Source organism: Pleurodeles waltl, chromosome 3_1 (assembly GCF_031143425.1).
Source record: "Pleurodeles waltl isolate 20211129_DDA chromosome 3_1, aPleWal1.hap1.20221129, whole genome shotgun sequence".
In the NCBI taxonomy this organism is placed as follows: domain Eukaryota; kingdom Metazoa; phylum Chordata; class Amphibia; order Caudata; family Salamandridae; genus Pleurodeles; species Pleurodeles waltl.
The window spans coordinates 1,623,136,370-1,623,154,265 of record NC_090440.1 but is presented as its reverse complement, the minus strand read 5'-3'; the positions used below and the strand labels follow the sequence as shown (position 1 = coordinate 1,623,154,265).

The 17,896-nt window shown below is 46.0% G+C and overlaps 1 protein-coding gene across 1 annotated transcript in view; it reads left to right on the top strand.

The window, feature by feature from the left end:
• Positions 1 to 17,896, top strand: part of STK39 (serine/threonine kinase 39) — a 1,706,935-nt gene that overhangs the window by 1,159,887 nt on the left and 529,152 nt on the right. Inside the window, exon 13 of the mRNA XM_069225277.1 lies at positions 3,650 to 3,712. Within this exon, the coding sequence (XP_069081378.1) occupies positions 3,650 to 3,712 (63 nt within the window). The remainder of the gene's footprint in view (positions 1 to 3,649; positions 3,713 to 17,896) is intronic.

Here is a 17,896-nt window from a genome sequence, read left to right as displayed (position 1 = left end):
TAAGGTACTTTGTTAAGCTGGCCTATCTGGGCCTCTGAATCTGGCCCATGCTACATCATGGTTGGCCTGAACTTGTGAATTTATCTTAGTCTGACACAGCCAGATATTCACAGTTGGGGCTGTGTGCGTTTTGGCACTATTTTTACCAAAATCTTTAAAATTGCATATCTTCGGTTCCATTAATTAGGGTTTTGTTGTTTTGTTTTTGTTTTATTTATTAAAGGCTTCTCTATTTTTCTAATCTGGTGTGGGATCCCAATAGTTTATACATTGCCTCTAAATTAAGCCTGAATGCTCTGGGCCAAGTTATCAGGGGGATAAACACAGATTAATCTGAGGTTTGCTTGCGCCTTACCTTGACAAGAATTGTAGTTGCTGTTAACTACGGCTCACACCCCAATCAAAAAACTACCAAAATTCTTACACTGATGTTGCACACTAGTGTATCATCAGAACACAGCATCACTTTAGCATTGTAAAGCAAGAAGTTTCCAGCCTTCATCTACTGCTGAAGGATTACGTCTGTGTCTCTAAAATGGAAGAGCCTCATCATCAGACTGAGTCGATGACAAAGAAGCCACCGGTGCTTGTGATGACTTGCAATGATATGCTTCCGTGTAGGTTATGAGTTGTGTCGCACTGTGCCAAATTTGTTGGCGGGCTGCATTGAGATGCGTGTAGAAATGCATCTATGTCGAAGTAGCCTGTTATGTTCCTGTGGCTTTGAACAGGGGGGCAGCCAACTGACCTGTGAAAATTTACTGGAGTTCATGCTTCACACAGCTGGACTCAGCAGGTCAGCTCACAGAAACAGAGGGCCCTGATGCATCAACAGCAAACCTTGACAGAAAAGCAGTCCTTGGTCAGAAAGCAGGTCAGCAGCGCCGATTTTACAGCTGGGCAGATCTTTTTCCTGGCAGAGTCCACAGAAGTGACCTGAAGAGTTGATTCTGAGGATCTGATATTTATACTTTGCGCCAAATTTGATATAGGATAAAGTTCTGGTGGTTTCAACCCTCAGAGGGATTTTGAATGTACTGCTTCCCTTCCCTGGCACCAGCTTGTATGTGAAACCCTTTGTGAGTGTGCTGAGACAGAGTCTTTGTGATATGCGAATGTGATAGGTGACAGCCCCTCCTCCCTATCAAGTAAGAAATGGCCAATCCTGCCAACACCTGCTTTCCCTTTGTCTCACTGTTTGGGAGCAATACACAAAGATCAGCTGCCAGCCACACCTAGTCATGTAACCCTGGCTATAGACTACAGGCACAGAATAGTTGGGGAGAGTGGCATTTTCAGAATTGTGACTTAAAATTCAACATTACCATTAGAGAGTGGTTTAAATTACAAATCCATAGACTTCCAGTTAAAAGTTATCATTTATAAAATGTAATAAGGTAAACCAATGCTATCCTATGGGGAGGCAGGCCTTGTAGTAGTGAAAATGAATGTAAGATTTTTTCAGTACCAGAACAAGTAAAAACTAAAACTACATGTCCATCTTTTTAAATACACTGCCTCTGCCCTACTTTATTTGGAACTCACAAGTAAATTTAATGTGGCAATTGGGTGTAAGCTAATTTTTTCATGTTTAAGGGTGTGAGCACATGCACTTTAGCACTGGGTAGCAGTGGTAAAGTGAGGAGGGTCCTAAGGACAACAAAAATTATAGCAGAATAAATGGAGGAGTAAGGCAAAGGGTTTGGGAGAAGATCACTCTACTGCTGACGGGTGCAACAGTTCTGATTTTTAAATGAAACCAAACCATGACAAAGAGCAATGGTAGCAGGTAGAGGGGATAATGCGGGTTTGTGATGTGATGTAATGAGAAGTAATGTCACAGTTTTCAGTTCAAGTATATACACTCTATTTTGTTACAATATAAGATTTTGGTCATTGAAATAATCCTAGTGTGTGTCCTTTCTCCATTGTGTTAAAAATGCATTTTCACTTATGGCAGTTGAATGCTGTCCTTACAATTTGACCCATAATAGGACAGTGCCCTGAGTCATTGTCTCTTGTGGTGGGGTACCCACACTGAGGCTGAAATAAAAAAAAAAAAATTGTGCTGCCGGTGCTGCGGTACTCCTGCAGCACCAGCGAGGCTTCGCCATGAGGTCCCATGGCACTTCTGGCCCTCCTGTGTGATCCCACAGGGTACTACAGGGCCATGCAGGAATTATAAAGTGAAGTCCTTCTGTAATGGGAGATCTCGGGGGGTTATATGGAGGGCCAAAGGCAGCTGGGAGATACTCATCTGCAGGTAGTTTGTGCACAGCCAAATCCACAGTGCGCATGGGTTTGGCCACCAATGAGGGGATAGCTACAGGGCCAGCCTTCTTCTGTGCCTGCTAGGAAGAGTTAACCCACCCATAAGTGTTGGGTGCAAGGCCTGCCCTCATTACAGCCCTACTTCAAACCCTGTACTTTGCAGAGTCACACGCTGTGCTGAGTGACGAATTTGGCTGAATATTATCAAACACAATTCAGACATTCACTATAAAACACATATTAAAGTGAGGGTGTAGTTAAGAACTTTAATAATAGCTTTTTGTTTAAAAAAACTTGAAATTCACAAAAAAACAAAGGTTGAATTGAAAATATAGTCAGGTATTGGATTAATATAAAAACTTACATTTTAAAACCCCCACAAAACTCTCAAATTCACCAGTAATAATTTACTGAGCTAACTATAATTTGTGCCCTACCATGCCGTGCTTATAACCTCATATATTACGTCACTCATTACACGTTAAATTCCATCATTGATAACATCTCAAATGACATCATTGATGACATCACTAACCTCACACATACAAACACACATAGACAGGTAGAGGGGATTTAGGTCATCCTTTGGTCTGTTCAACTGTCATTCACAATGTATATCTTTATTATATGTTTATATATTTGTGTACATGCATACATGAGAGGCAGTGGGTCGGCATGGCCAAAATCTTGCTTTGCTAAAGCTTTTTTCTTCTCATTCTTTGTGTTTTTTTAATTATTTAGTCATCATTGTGTGTTTAAAGTATCTCTAAGAATACAGTACTTTAAAGCCAAAGATAACGTTTCTTTGCACCAAAAGAAGCCTTCCTTCCTATGATGCGCATTAAACGTATAAACGTTTGCCAATACCTTTTCTACATACCAGTACTTTTCTATTAAAATTTTAAGCAAAGGTTATATTTTTAATTTAACAAAAATAAATGTATGCTATGTTTAGGCAGCACACATTATTTCCTCTTTTTTGTACGTTTAAGGGCCATATGTACCAAAGCATTTTCCCATTGACACAGAATGGGTAAAACCCTTTGATACATCTGGCATATATACTTGCAATACCGAAAGAACATCGCAGCAGTTTGCCAAGAATATACCTGTTTGGCTTTGTGAATGTTGTTTCGATCACTAGTTAGGTTTCACTAGGCCAGCTTCATGTGAATAAAACATAGCAAATGACAGCCCATCAAGTCCGATTGATCTGTTTTGCTGCCCTGTTGCCCTTTTCGGCTGTTTGTGCTGTACCAACCATACATACATACCAGAATGGTGACTTTGATTTGGAGGAAATCATGACGCCATATTTACGAACCTGCTTTCCTTACCTCATTTTGTACTCATTAACCTATTGATTATTTTCCACCAGACTTCCATTAATGCAAATGATATTCCTGGACAGATACAGCATCTAAGTGTGCAAGATTCCCAGGTAAGCATAACGTGTTCACTGTAGATACATTATCTTTCTGACCATGTTAACATTTAAATGTATCACGACATTCTGTTGGTGTCCTGCTGGCAAACCTTTTAAAATTAATAAATACTGTCATTTGCATTCCTCCTCATTAGTCGCAAAGTTAAAAGTATTACCTACCCTTTTAACGTCATTCCGAAATATATATACTTAAATATTGGTTCTGAAAGGGAGAGTGAGGCGCAACAAAGTCTTAGAAGTTAAAACTAGCAGATGCGTAGGTAGATGGACTCGGACATAATTCCTCAATCAGCAAGATAACCATAAAGTGAATTATTAGGATGGTGTGTGCCACATCTTTTTCTCTACTGCAGTTAAAAACAGGAAATGTTTGCCAAATCGTATGCTTTGCAGTTATCTTATTGTTTTGCCTCATCAATGTGTCAGGCACCTAATACAGTTCAAGAAAGCATGTGTCACAGTTTTAAATGGTAATGAAAGATGGAAAGTTTGAATCTAACCATATTTGTGTTCAATGCGTACGCTTTAACGCATTCACTTCCTTCCATTTACCCTCCGAGTACCTCTTCATTCAAAACCTAAAGCCCACTATGCTTTTAGGCTTCAGGAAACATGACATGTTGCAAATTATGCCTCACTTGATGTGGTTCAAATGGAATCTTTTCCAGGTGAATGCTGTTGGGAGTTGCACTTGATTTATGGCATTTCATCTAATAAATACTGCTATGTCAATTTCTGTGAGTGTTATACAAATACTGACATTAAGTGATAGGGTGGAAATCTCAGTTTGACATGTGGATACTTATGAAATTGTTGCCATGGTGTTTGCGCACTAGCACTGAATGACAGAAAGTGACTGTCACAGTCTCTTTTCAACCTCAGTCTCGAGGCAAAGTAAACTAGTTAAGTTTCCCAGTGTTCCTCTCTCTTAAACGACGTCTATTTTTTGGGTTACGAAGCTGTTGCAAATGGTGTTCAAATCTCTACCGATAGTTTCCAATGGTCATGTTTTTCATAATTTTCTCTTTCAAGGAAAATCCTACATCTCGAGAAACCCCAACCGATTCTGAGATCTTTAAATGACTGGTAGATGTTTACTTCTTATTTAGGGCAAGGCTGAGTTAATATGCTCAAGTGTTCACGTTGGCTTTGATGTTGCCAAGGTATGCACATGTTCAATTTTTTCTTGCATTTTTTCAGTGAGTGTGGTCCCTGCCTCCTTTACACAGAACATTTTCGGATTACAGAGCCTGCAGTTTTAATTGTACTGTTGAGTTGCTGTTTCATTCCAATCATGAGTCGAGGTGATGAATGTCACTTTTAGAGGATGCCTATTTAGCTCTCAACATTGAGGGGCAGATTTACCAACAAGACAAATTGTTGTGCTGCGTTGCGTGACAAGATATGGCACATTCCTACTCGCTCCCTGCGTTGGTGTACTGAGTGCACGTTAGAGAAATGGTGCAAGAGTGCCTGCGTTATTGCCAGGATTGTTTTTGTACAAGAAGGGACACCTTCCTGCACAAAAACAATCCTGTGAGGTTTTTTTTTCTCTTTCTACATGTGCTGCATCATGCACCAAATGTAGAAAGAGGAAAAACAAGTAATAATAAATAAATATATTTCTCCTCGTAACACCTTACAATGGAAGGCGTAGCATTTTGACACATTCTCAGGTTTACTAATGTTAGTAAATCTGAGAATGCACCAAAACCATAGGTGGATGCGAGGGAACACCCTAGCTTCACCCATGGAATGCCTTACCAGTGCAGAGTATTTCAAGGCAGTGACTTGCACTGACATGCGTTTCCCCACATTTACTTTGCCATGCAGAGCCACACAAACTGGCTCTACATGGCACAGTTAATCTTACTTTAGGGCTTGCATCTCTTTGCATGATGCAACTGAGACACAAGCCCTTCTTAAATCCGGTCCTGAATGTGCCCAATAAGCCTAGGAGTGAGGCAACATATCTGATAGAGACTTCTAGCTGCAGATTCCTTACCTTTGAATTCTCCCCGGCATCAGACTGGATCCGGAAGATTTTTTGTGGGCAGCCCCCTGTGCACCAGTAGGTGGCGTAGATTAGCTCCAAGTCCTGGGTCATCCACGCCAAAATTACACCGTGGTTCCTATTTAGGCACCAACCATGCGTGTTGATGTTAGTTCTTTTGTTTCTGCACCAGCCAACACTGATCCGAAGAGAGCTACCCCTTAGTCACTTTTTCACTGGTCTTTTTACTTTTTGTAGAATTCTATTAGAGATCACCCCTGGAGGCTGTGGGTTTCAAGCTCTGCAGATCCTTTCATTGGGCAATGTCCATGATGGATCTGCACCTCATGTGCTTGTGGTGTTTAGAGCACAACCATAACCCGAAGTCCTGCTCTGAGTGCCTAGCCATGCATCCGAAGGCTTTGAGGAAGTGCTCCCTAAAGCTGATGGAGGTGCAGCATGCAACTCTGTGAAGGTCGAGCACTTGGTCGAGATGGAGGTCTGGGGACCGGTCACGGAGTCTGAAGTCGTCATCATCCCACTCAAAGTCCTCAGGTGATCGGGTAAGTCGAGGCACATGAAAAAGAGTAAAAAGTCTAAGCATTTTCCAACTTCTCCTCGTCTGTCGGCTGACATGATGAGGGAGCATTGGCATTCTAGCTCTCATTGTTCAGAGCCTGTGTCTGGGCCGACTTCGTGCCTCCCTGAGTTTCCGGGAGTCAGAGCGACCCCTGCCCCACTGAAAGAGTTTTATGAGACCATACCTCTAATTCTTGGGCAGTCAGACCCTGCCGGAGTGCTTTTTGGCCCGTGGGGTCAGAAGGGACCCCATTGGGTTCTGTACCAGTGGCTTTGGCCTTGGCACAAATGGGCTATAAGGGGTCCAGTCCTGGATCTGGACTGGGGCTGGCTGGACCACCTTGACCTTTCCCGGCATCTGTCCTGATGAAACAGTCCTGGTGGTGCTGGCACACACCGGCAGCACCATCCACATTGTCATCCCTAATTCCGACACAGAGCTGGATGGGTGTCGCCTGACTCAGACTCTGATGCTGACAGGAGTTTTGCCTCCTCATTTGGATCCTGAGCCCTATTCTGCTGGACTAGACCTAGGGGAAAAATGGGAGGAGTCACTGGACCCTTTAGAATACCAGACATACGAAGAAGAAATGGACTGGTGTGAGGACTTGTGTGAATCCAGTGGACTGGACACATCTCTGGAGACAGGTATGCTTTTTCCCCCCTACCGTGGCTATGGAGCAGGGAGCCTCTTATGTAATGGTAGTGAGGAGTGCGTCTGAGGTCCTCGACCTTCAGCTACCGCCACTGACCATCAAGACTAATCTCTTAACAGAGGTGCTGCAACCGGGAGCTTCCACCTCTGAACCCCTACTCCCCTTCAATGAGGCACTCATAGACGTCCTTCTGGGTACCTGGTCCAAACCCAGCACAGGGACTTCTATGAATAGGACAATTGTCCACCACCATCTCCTGCACCTAGGGTCCCAAGGTTCTTGATGCAACACCCCAACCCTGAGAGCTTAGTGGTCCAAGCCTGGCGCGTTCCCTACCGCTCCCTCAGATAGGAAATCAATGAAGCTGGATTCATTTGGGAAGATGATGTTTCCTTCCGTCAGCCTTAAAGTGCGGTCGGTGAACACCGCATGCCTTTTGGGACGTTATTCCTACACACTGTGGGAAATGGTTTCACAAGTGCTGCCACTAGTCCCAGAGGAGGCCCGAGCCATACTCTCTCAGGCTGTTGCCAATGGGAGGGATGCAACAAAGGTCACAATCTGTTGTGAACTGGACACAAACAACTCGCTAGGCAGAGGGGTTTGAACGACAATGGCCCTTAGGCACCATACCTGGCTGAGGACATTTGACTTTTTGAGGTATGTCCAAACTTCCCTGATGGACATGCCATTCAGTGGCACCTGTCTCTTTGGAGACAAGGCAGATATGGTGCTCAAGCGCTTTGAGGATTCTCACACTATGGCCAGGTCCTTGGGCCTCGTGGCAGTCCCTCGTCCCCCCAATCTGTCTGTCGCTCCTTTCGTAGCTACAGACAGGGCTTCCTACTACATCAATGCCCATCCTGCCACACATGTTGCCCAGCCTCTGTGCGGCCAAGGATGCAGGACCCACCAACCTCGTGGGTCAGGTGACCAGCTGTCTGGTCAGTCCACTTCCCCCCTGCTCAGCAACCTCTAAACCCTCCTAGTTTGCCTCTCCCACACCAAGGATGCATAGTTGGCGGCAGGATTCACCATCACCTGCCCCACTGACAATCCATTACTTCAGACAGGTGGGTTTTGCAGATCGTCCGAAGGGGCTACTCCCTCTCCTTCGAGACTATCCCTCTATCCATGCGACCACCTTCTGCCCAGATGACGGTGGATCATTTCTCTCTTCTCAATGAGGACGTTGCAGCTCTTTTGGCTGAGGGTGCCATAGAGAGTGTTCTGGTGCCAGACTTAGGCTGTACTTGCTATTCCCACTACTTTCTGGTCTCCAATAAGGTTTTCCCCTTACCCTATACCTATGAGCCCCCAATATCTTCCACAAGAAGGAGACATTCAAAATACTCACGTTGGCTCAGTTCTTGTTTACTCTGGACCCAGGAGACTGGATGGTGGTGGTGTGCTTGCAGGGTGCTTATTTTCAATCCCCGTCCTGCCTGCCCACAGATATCACTTGCGGTTCATGGTAGGCCATGAGCACTTTCAGTTTATCATGCTCCCCTTTGGCCTTATCCGCACATCCCAGGTGTTCACCAAGGTGATGGTGGTGGTTGCAGCTCATCTGCGGAGTTCAGAGGAATCAGTGTTCCACTATCTTGATGACTGCTGCTGAAGACAGGCTCACCCCAGGCTGGTGAACCTCCTTCATTCACTGGGGTTCACTATCAACATGCCAAAGTCACACCTGACTCTCTCTGTGATGCTCCCTTTCATCAGAGCTGTTCTGAAAACAATGCTGTTTTGGGCTTATCCTCCTGAGAGGCGAGTCCAGGATTTTCAAGCTATGATACCGATATTTCAGCCTCTATCCTGGATTTTGGTGAAACTGACTCTGAGGCTGCTGGGCCTCGTATCCTAATGCATTCTGCTGGTGACACATGCCAGATAGCATATGCAGTCTCTGCAGTGGGACCTGAAGTTTCAGTGGGAGCTGCATCAGGGGAACCTCTCTGACATGGTCCATATCTCGGCGGGAAATGCAAAAGTCCTTCAGTGCTGGTTAACGAACTGTGATTGGACCTGAGGCACATCCCTCTCCCTTCCCCACCCAAATCTGACAGTAGGGACAGATGAGTCACTCCTGGAATGGGGCGCCTTCTTGGAGAGGTGGAGATTAGAGGAATCTGGGCTTCGGCAGAAGCAGGACTCCACATCCACATGCTGGAGCTCGGTGCAATGTGACTTGCATTAAAAGCCTTTCCTCCTTCTACCAAGGGAAAGATGGTGCAAGTATTCACGGACAACACCACCGCCATATCGTACTGCAACAAGCAGGGTGGGGTGAGGCTCTTTGCCTCTGGACATGGCTGGAACAGGAGAGCATATCTCTGGTGGTTCAACATCTGACGTGCTCTCTAAACGTAATAGCAGACAAACTCAGCCAAAAATGCTTAGCAGATCAAAAATGGCATCTCTACCAGAGGTGGTGCAAGACCTCTTTTAGCAGAGGGGAGTGACTTAGTTGGATCTGTTCACCTCTGCAGAGAACGCACAATGTCAGGAGTTTTGCATACTGAGGTTTTCAAAACGGCACTTGCTCTGAGACACTTTTCATCTCAAGTGGAATTCAGGCCTCCTGTATACCTTTCTGCCCATACCACTCCTGCCCAGAGTTCTCAAGAAAATCAGGAACGACTGGGCCCAAGTAATCCTTGTGGTTCCGGAATAGGCATGTAGAGTCTGGTATCCTGAGCTGCTGAGCATGTCCATCAATCCACAGATCAGACTGCCCCTTCTGGGAAGATCTTCTGTCACAGCATCAGGGGAGGGTTTTTCACCCAAACCTGTCCACTCTCTGCGTTCTTGTGTAGCAATTGAGTGGCAGCTCATTCTTTCCCTTGCCCAGCAGGGCTCTGCTTTGGGTGCTCTTAAGGTCTAATTAGCTGTTATTTCTGCTTTTTTGTGGTTGCTTGATGTAGGAAAGTACCATCTTGCCTGGCATGTTACCCCCATTTTTCACTGTATATATGTTGTTTTAGTTGTATGTGTCACTGGGACCCTGGTAACCCAGGGCCCCAGTGCTCATAAGTGTGCCTGAATGTGTTACCTGTGTAGTGACTAACTGTCTCACTGAGGCTCTGCTAATCAGAACCTCAGTGGTTATGCTCTCTCATTTCTTTCCAAATTGTCACTAACAGGCTAGTGACCATTTTTACCAATTTACATTGGCTTACTGGAACACCCTTATAATTCCCTAGTATATGGTACTGAGGTACCCAGGGTATTGGGGTTCCAGGAGATCCCTATGGGCTGCAGCATTTCTTTTGCCACCCATAGGGAGCTCTGACAATTCTTACACAGGCCTGCCACTGCAGCCTGAGTGAAATAACGTCCACGTTATTTCACAGCCATTTTACACTGCACTTAAGTAACTTATAAGTTACCTATATGTCTAACCTTTACCTGGTAAAGGTTAGGTGCAAAGTTACTTAGTGTGAGGGCACCCTGGCACTAGCCAAGGTGCCCCCACATTGTTCAGAGCCAATTCCCTGAACTTTGTGAGTGCGGGGACACCATTACACGCGTGCACTACATATAGGTCACTACCTATATGTAGCTTCACCATGGTAACTCCGAATATGGCCATGTAACATGTCTATGATCATGGAATTGCCCCCTCTATACCATCCTGGCATAGTTGGCACAATCCCATGATCCCAGTGGTCTGTAGCACAGACCCTGGTACTGCCAAACTGCCCTTCCTGGGGTTTCACTGCAGCTGCTGCTGCTGCCAACCCCTCAGACAGGCAGCTGCCCTCCTGGGGTCCAGCCAGGCCTGGCCCAGGATGGCAGAACAAAGAACTTCCTCTGAGAGAGGGTGTGACACCCTCTCCCTTTGGAAAATGGTGTGAAGGCAGGGGAGGAGTAGCCTCCCCCAGCCTCTGGGAATGCTTTGTTGGGCACAGAGGTGCCCAATTCTGCATAAGCCAGTCTACACCGGTTCAGGGACCCCTTAGCCCCTGCTCTGGCGCGAAACTGGACAAAGGAAAGGGGAGTGACCACTCCCCTGACCTGCACCTCCCCTGGGAGGTGTCCAGAGCTCCTCCAGTGTGCTCCAGACCTCTACCATCTTGGAAACAGAGGTGCTGCTGGCACACTGGACTGCTCTGAGTGGCCAGTGCCACCAGGTGACGTCAGAGACTCCTGCTGATAGGCTCCTTCAGGTGTTAGTAGCCTATCCTCTCTCCTAGGTAGCCAAACCCTCTTTTCTGGCTATTTAGGGTCTCTGTCTCTGGGGAAACTTTAGATAACGAATGCAAGAGCTCATCCGAGTTCCTCTGCATCTCTCTCTTCACCTTCTGATAAGGAAACGACTGCTGACCGCGCTGGAAGCCTGCAAACCTGCAACATAGTAGCAAAGACGACTACTGCAACTCTGTAACGCTGATCCTGCCGCCTTCTCGACTGTTTTCCTGCTTGTGCATGCTGTGGGGGTAGCCTGCCTCCTCTCTGCACCAGAAGCTCCGAAGAAATCTCCCGTGGGTCGACGGAATCTTCCCCCTGCAACCGCAGGCACCAAAAAGCTGCATTACCGGTCCCTTGGGTCTCCTCTCAGCACGACGAGCGAGGTCCCTCGAATCCAGCGACTCTGTCCAAGTGACCCCCACAGTCCAGTGACTCTTCAGCCCAAGTTTGGTGGAGGTAAGTCCTTGCCTCACCTCGCTGGGCTGCATTGCTGGGAACCGCGACTTTGCAGCTACTCCGGCCCCTGTGCACTTCCGGCGGAAATCCTTTGTGCACAGCCAAGCCTGGGTCCACGGCACTCTAACCTGCATTGCACGACTTTCTAAGTTGGTCTCCGGCGACGTGGGACTCCTTTGTGCAACTTCGGCGAGCACCGTTTCACGCATCCTCGTAGTGCCTGTTTCTGGCACTTCTCCGGGTGCTACCTGCTTCAGTGAGGGCTCTTTGTCTTGCTCGACGTCCCCTCTCTCTTCAGGTCCAATTTGCGACCTCCTGGTCCCTCCTGGGCCCCAGCAGCGTCCAAAAACGCCAAATGCACGATTTGCAGCTAGCAAGGCTTGTTGGCGTTCTTTCGGCGGGAAAACACTTCTGCACGACTCTCCAAGGCGAGAGGGATCCGTCCACCAAAGGGGAAGTCTCTAGCCCTTTTCGTTCCTGCAGAAACCTCAGCTTCTTCTGTCCAGTCGAAGCTTCTTTGCACCCGCAGCTGGCATTTCCTCGGCATCTGCCCATCTCCGACTTGCTTGTGACTTTTGGACTTGGTCCCCTTGTTCCACAGGTATCCTAGATTGGAAATCCACAGTTGTTGCATTGCTGGTTTGTGTCTTTCCTGCATTATTCCTCTAACACGACTTCTTTGTCCTTAGGGGAACTTTAGTGCACTTTGCACTCACTTTTCAGGGTCTTGGGGAGGGTTATTTTTCTAACTCTCACTATTTTCTAATAGTCCCAACGACCCTCTACAAGGTCACATAGGTTTGGGGTCCATTCGTGGTTCGCATTCCACTTTTGGAGTATATGGTTTGTGTTGCCCCTATCCCTATGTTTCCCCATTGCATCCTATTGTAACTATACATTGTTTGCACTGTTTTCTAAGACTATACTGCATATTTTTGCTATTGTGTATATATATCTTGTGTATATTTCCTATCCTCTCCCTGAGGGTACACTCTAAGATACTTTGGCATATTGTCATAAAAATAAAGTACCTTTATTTTTAGTATAACTGTGTATTGTGTTTTCTTATGATATTGTGCATATGACACTAAGTGGTACTGTAGTAGCTTCACACGTCTCCTAGTTCAGCCTAAGCTGCTCTGCTAAGCTACCATTATCTATCAGCCTAAGCTGCTAGACACCCTCTACACTAATAAGGGATAACTGGGCCTGGTGCAAGGTGCAAGTACCCCTTGGTACCCACTACAAGCCAGTCCAGCCTCCTACATTGGTTGTGCAGTGGTGGGATAAGTGCTTGAGACTACTTACCACTCTTGTCATTGTACTTTTCATAAGAGAAAAATATACAAAACAAGGTCAGTGTATATACACATAGCCAAAAAGTTTTGCATTTCCTCTTTTCACTCTTTTCTAAGTGCTGAAAAGTACCTCTAAACTTTCAAAAAGTTCATAAAAGTTTTAAAAGTTTTTTTCTGTCTTTCCAAAAAGTTCTGAAAACTTTTTTCTCTTTTTCTATCACTTTAACTCTCTCTAAAAATGTCTGGCACAGGCCAAAGTGTTGATCTGTCCAAACTTGCATATGACAACCTTAGCTGGAAAAGAGCAAGGAGTCTCTGTATAGAGAGAGGTTTGAGTGTAGGGAAGAATCCTTCCTTGGAACTGTTACTTAACATGCTTAGAGAACAGGATAAGGCCATAGGTGCCCCATCTGTTGAAAAAGTACCTAATAGTTCCCAATCTGATTCAGGGACTCCCCCAGGAAAAGATTCAGGAAAGAAACTTCCTAGCCTGCCCATTACTAGACAATCTAGCATAGATGGTAATGATGATGAGCCACACCAAATAAATAGTGTTGTCTCACATCATAGCAAAAGCATTTATTCTCACCATACTGGTAGTAATGTTTCTGTAAACCAAGCTGTTAGGGTGGCTTCTGTAAGGGACAGGTCTCCTTCTGTTCATTCCCATCATAGCTCTGTTTCTAGAAATGTCCCTCCCACCAACCCTGATGACAGAATGTTAGAGAGGGAACTCAATAAGTTGAGGGTGGAACAAACCAGACTGAAGCTTAAAAAGCAACAGCTGGATTTGGATAGACAGTCTTTTGAATTAGAGAAGGAAAGACAGAAGTTGGGTTTAGATACCCATGGTGGCAGCAGCAGTATTCCCCATAGTCATCCTGCAAAAGAGCATGATTCCAGGAATCTGCACAAGATAGTTCCCCCTTATAAGGAGGGGGATGACATTAACAAGTGGTTTGCTGCACTTGAGAGGGCCTGTGTTGTACAGGATGTCCCTCAAAGGCAGTGGGCTGCTATCCTATGGCTATCATTTAGTGGAAAAGGTAGGGATAGGCTCCTTACTGTGAAAGAAAATGATGCTAATAATTTCCAAGTTCTTAAGAATGCACTCCTGGATGGTTATGGCTTAACCACTGAACAGTACAGGATAAAGTTCAGAGAGACCAAAAAGGAGTCTTCACAAGACTGGGTTGATTTTATTGACCATTCAGTGAAGGCCTTGGAGGGGTGGTTACATGGCAGTAAAGTTACTGATTATGACAGCCTGTATAACTTGATCCTGAGAGAGCATATTCTTAATAATTGTGTGTCTGATTTGTTGCACCAGTACTTGGTGGACTCTGATCTGACCTCTCCCCAAGAATTGGGAAAGAAGGCAGACAAATGGGTCAGAACAAGAGTGAACAGAAAAGTTCATACAGGGGGTGACAAAGATGGCAACAAAAAGAAGGATGGTAAGTCTTCTGACAAGGGTGGGGACAAATCTAAAAATGAGTCTTCATCAGGCCCACAAAAACACTCTGGTGGGGGTGGTGGGTCCAAATCCTCCTTTAATCAGAACAAGGAAAATAAACCATGGTGCTATTTATGTAAAATAAAAGGCCATTGGACAACAGATCCCAGTTGTCCAAAGAAAGGCACCACAGCTCCTACCACTACAACCCCTACTGCTACACCTAGTGTCCCTACTAATAGCAGTGGTGGTGGGAGCAAACCTACTAATAGCCAATCCAAGGGAGTAGCTGGGCTCACTTTTGGTAATTTAGTTGGGGTTGGTCTAATTAGGGAGACCACAGAGGCTACTTTAGTCTCTGAAGGGGCTATTGATTTAGCCACTTTGGTTGCTTGCCCCCATAACTTGGAGAAGTACAAGCAACTAACCCTAATAAATGGTGTTGAGGTCCAGGCCTACAGTGACACAGGTGCCAGTGTCACAATGGTGATTGAGAAACTCGTGCACCCTGAACAACACATACTTGGACACCAGTACCAAGTAACCGATGCTCACAACATAACACAAAGCCACCCCATGGCTGTTGTAAATCTCAACTGGGGGGGGGTAACTGGTCCAAAGAAAGTTGTGGTAGCTTCAGATTTACCTGTAGACTGTCTATTAGGGAATGATTTGGAGACATCAGCTTGGTCAGATGTGGAGTTGGAGGCCCATGCAGCAATGCTGGGCATCCCAGGGCATATTTTTGCTTTGACAAGGGCTCAGGCCAAAAAGCAAAAAGGACAGGGAAGCTTGGATCCTGGAACAATGGACCAAGTGCTCCCTAAAGCTAGGGCTAGTAGAAGCAAACCACTTCCTACTATCCCTCCCTCTACAGTGGATTCTAATTCTGAGGAAGAAGAATTCCCTCCCTGTGCAGAACCTACACCAGAGGAGCTGGAAGCAGACACTGCTGAGCTTTTGGGTGAAGGGGGGCCTGCCAGAGAGGAGCTGAGTGTGGCACAGCAAACCTGTCCCACATTAGAGGGTCTCAGACAGCAAGCTGTCAAACAGGCTAATGGGGATGTCAGTGACTCTCACAGAGTTTACTGGGAGGACAACCTCTTGTACACTGAGCATAGGGATCCTAAACCTGGAGCTGCCAGGAGATTAGTGATTCCTCAGGAGTACAGAAAGTTCCTCCTAACACTGGCACATGACATTCCCTTAGCTGGGCATCTAGGACAAATGAAAACTTGGGACAGACTTGTTCCCCTGTTTCATTGGCCTAGAATGTCTGAGGACACAAAGGAATTTTGTAAGTCCTGTGAAACCTGTCAAGCCAGTGGCAAGACAGGTGGCACCCCAAAGGCACCCCTTATCCCACTGCCTGTGGTTGGGGTTCCCTTTGAAAGGGTAGGGGTTGACATAGTTGGCCCCCTTGACCCTCCTACTGCTTCAGGCAATAGGTTTATCTTAGTGGTAGTGGACCATGCCACAAGATATCCTGAAGCTATTCCTTTAAGGACCACTACAGCACCTGCAGTGGCAAAGGCCCTCTTGGGAATATTTTCCAGGGTGGGCTTCCCAAAGGAAGTAGTATCAGACAGAGGAAGCAATTTCATGTCTGCATACTTAAAGGCCATGTGGAAGGAGTGTGGTGTAACGTACAAGTTCACAACACCCTATCATCCACAAACAAATGGACTGGTGGAGAGATTTAATAAAACTCTCAAAGGCATGATTATGGGTCTCCCTGAAAAACTCCGCAGGAGATGGGATATCCTTCTACCATGCCTCCTTTTTGCCTACAGGGAGGTACCCCAGAAAGGAGTGGGCTTCAGCCCCTTTGAACTTCTTTTTGGACACCCTGTTAGGGGTCCACTCACACTTGTAAAGGAGGGTTGGGAACAACCTTTAAAAGCTCCTAAGCAGGATATTGTGGATTATGTACTTGGCCTCAGATCAAGGATGGCTGAGTACATGAAAAAGGCCAGTAAAAACCTTCAGGCCAGCCAAGAGCTCCAGAAGCAATGGCATGATCAGAAGGTTGTTTTGGTTCAGTACCAACCAGGGCAGAAAGTGTGGGTCTTGGAGCCTGTGGCCCCAAGAGCACTCCAAGATAAATGGAGTGGTCCCCACACAATTGTTGAAAAGAAGGGAGAAGTCACCTATTTAGTTGACTTAGGCAATGCCAGGAGTCCCCTTAGGGTGCTCCATGTCAACCGCCTGAAACCCTACTATGACAGGGCTGATCTCACCCTGCTCATGGCAACTGATGAGGGACAGGAAGAAGACAGTGATCCTCTACCTGATCTCTTCTCTTCCACAGAACAAGATGCTCTTGTGGAAGGTGTAGTTTTAGCAGATTGTCTTACTGCTGAGCAGAAAGACCATTGCATAAATCTCCTAGGACAATTTTCAGAACTCTTCTCTACTGTGCCAGGCACCACTTCTTGGTGTGAGCACACTATAGATACTGGAGACAGTTTACCTGTCAAAAGTAAGATCTATAGGCAGCCTGACCATGTCAGGGACTGCATAAAGCATGAAGTTCAGAAAATGTTGGAACTAGGAGTGGTTGAGCACTCTGACAGTCCATGGGCTTCTCCTGTGGTACTGGTACCAAAACCCAATTCTAAAGATGGAAAGAAAGAAATGCGGTTTTGTGTAGACTATAGAGGTCTCAACTTGGTAACCAAAACTGATGCTCACCCTATACCCAGGGCAGATGAGCTTATAGATACACTGGCATCTGCCAAGTATCTAAGCACTTTTGATTTGACTGCAAGGTATTGGCAGATCAAATTATCAGAAGATGCTAAACCTAAGACTGCATTTTCTACCATTGGAGGACATTACCAGTTTACTGTAATGCCTTTTGGTTTGAAAAATGCACCTGCCACTTTTCAAAGGTTGGTGAACACAGTCCTGCAAGGGCTGGAAGCTTCCAGTGCAGCATATTTGGACGATATAGCTGTCTTTAGCTCCAGCTGGGATGATCACCTGGTCCACCTATGGAAAGTTTTGGAGGCCCTGCAAAAGGCAGGCCTCCCTATCAAGGCTTCAAAGTGCCAGATAGGGCAGGGTAAGGTGGTTTATCTGGGACACCTTGTTGGTGGGGAACAGATTGCACCACTTCAGGGGAAAATCCAAACTATTATTGATTGGGTTCCCCCTACCACTCAGACTCAGGTGAGAGCCTTCCTAGGCCTCACTGGGTATTACAGGAGGTTCATTAAGAACTATGGCTCCATTGCAGCCCCTCTTAATGACCTCACATCTAAGAAAATGCCTAAAAAGGTATTATGGACAGCAAACTGTCAGAAAGCTTTTGAGGAGCTGAAGCAGGCCATGTGCTCTGCACCTGTCCTGAAAAGCCCTTGTTACTCTAAAAAATTCTATGTCCAAACTGATGCATCTGAATTAGGAGTAGGGGCAGTCCTATCACAACTTAATTCTGAGGGCCAGGATCAACCTGTTGCTTTTATTAGTAGAAGGTTGACCCCTAGAGAAAAGCGTTGGTCTGCCATTGAGAGGGAGGCCTTTGCTGTGGTCTGGGCTCTG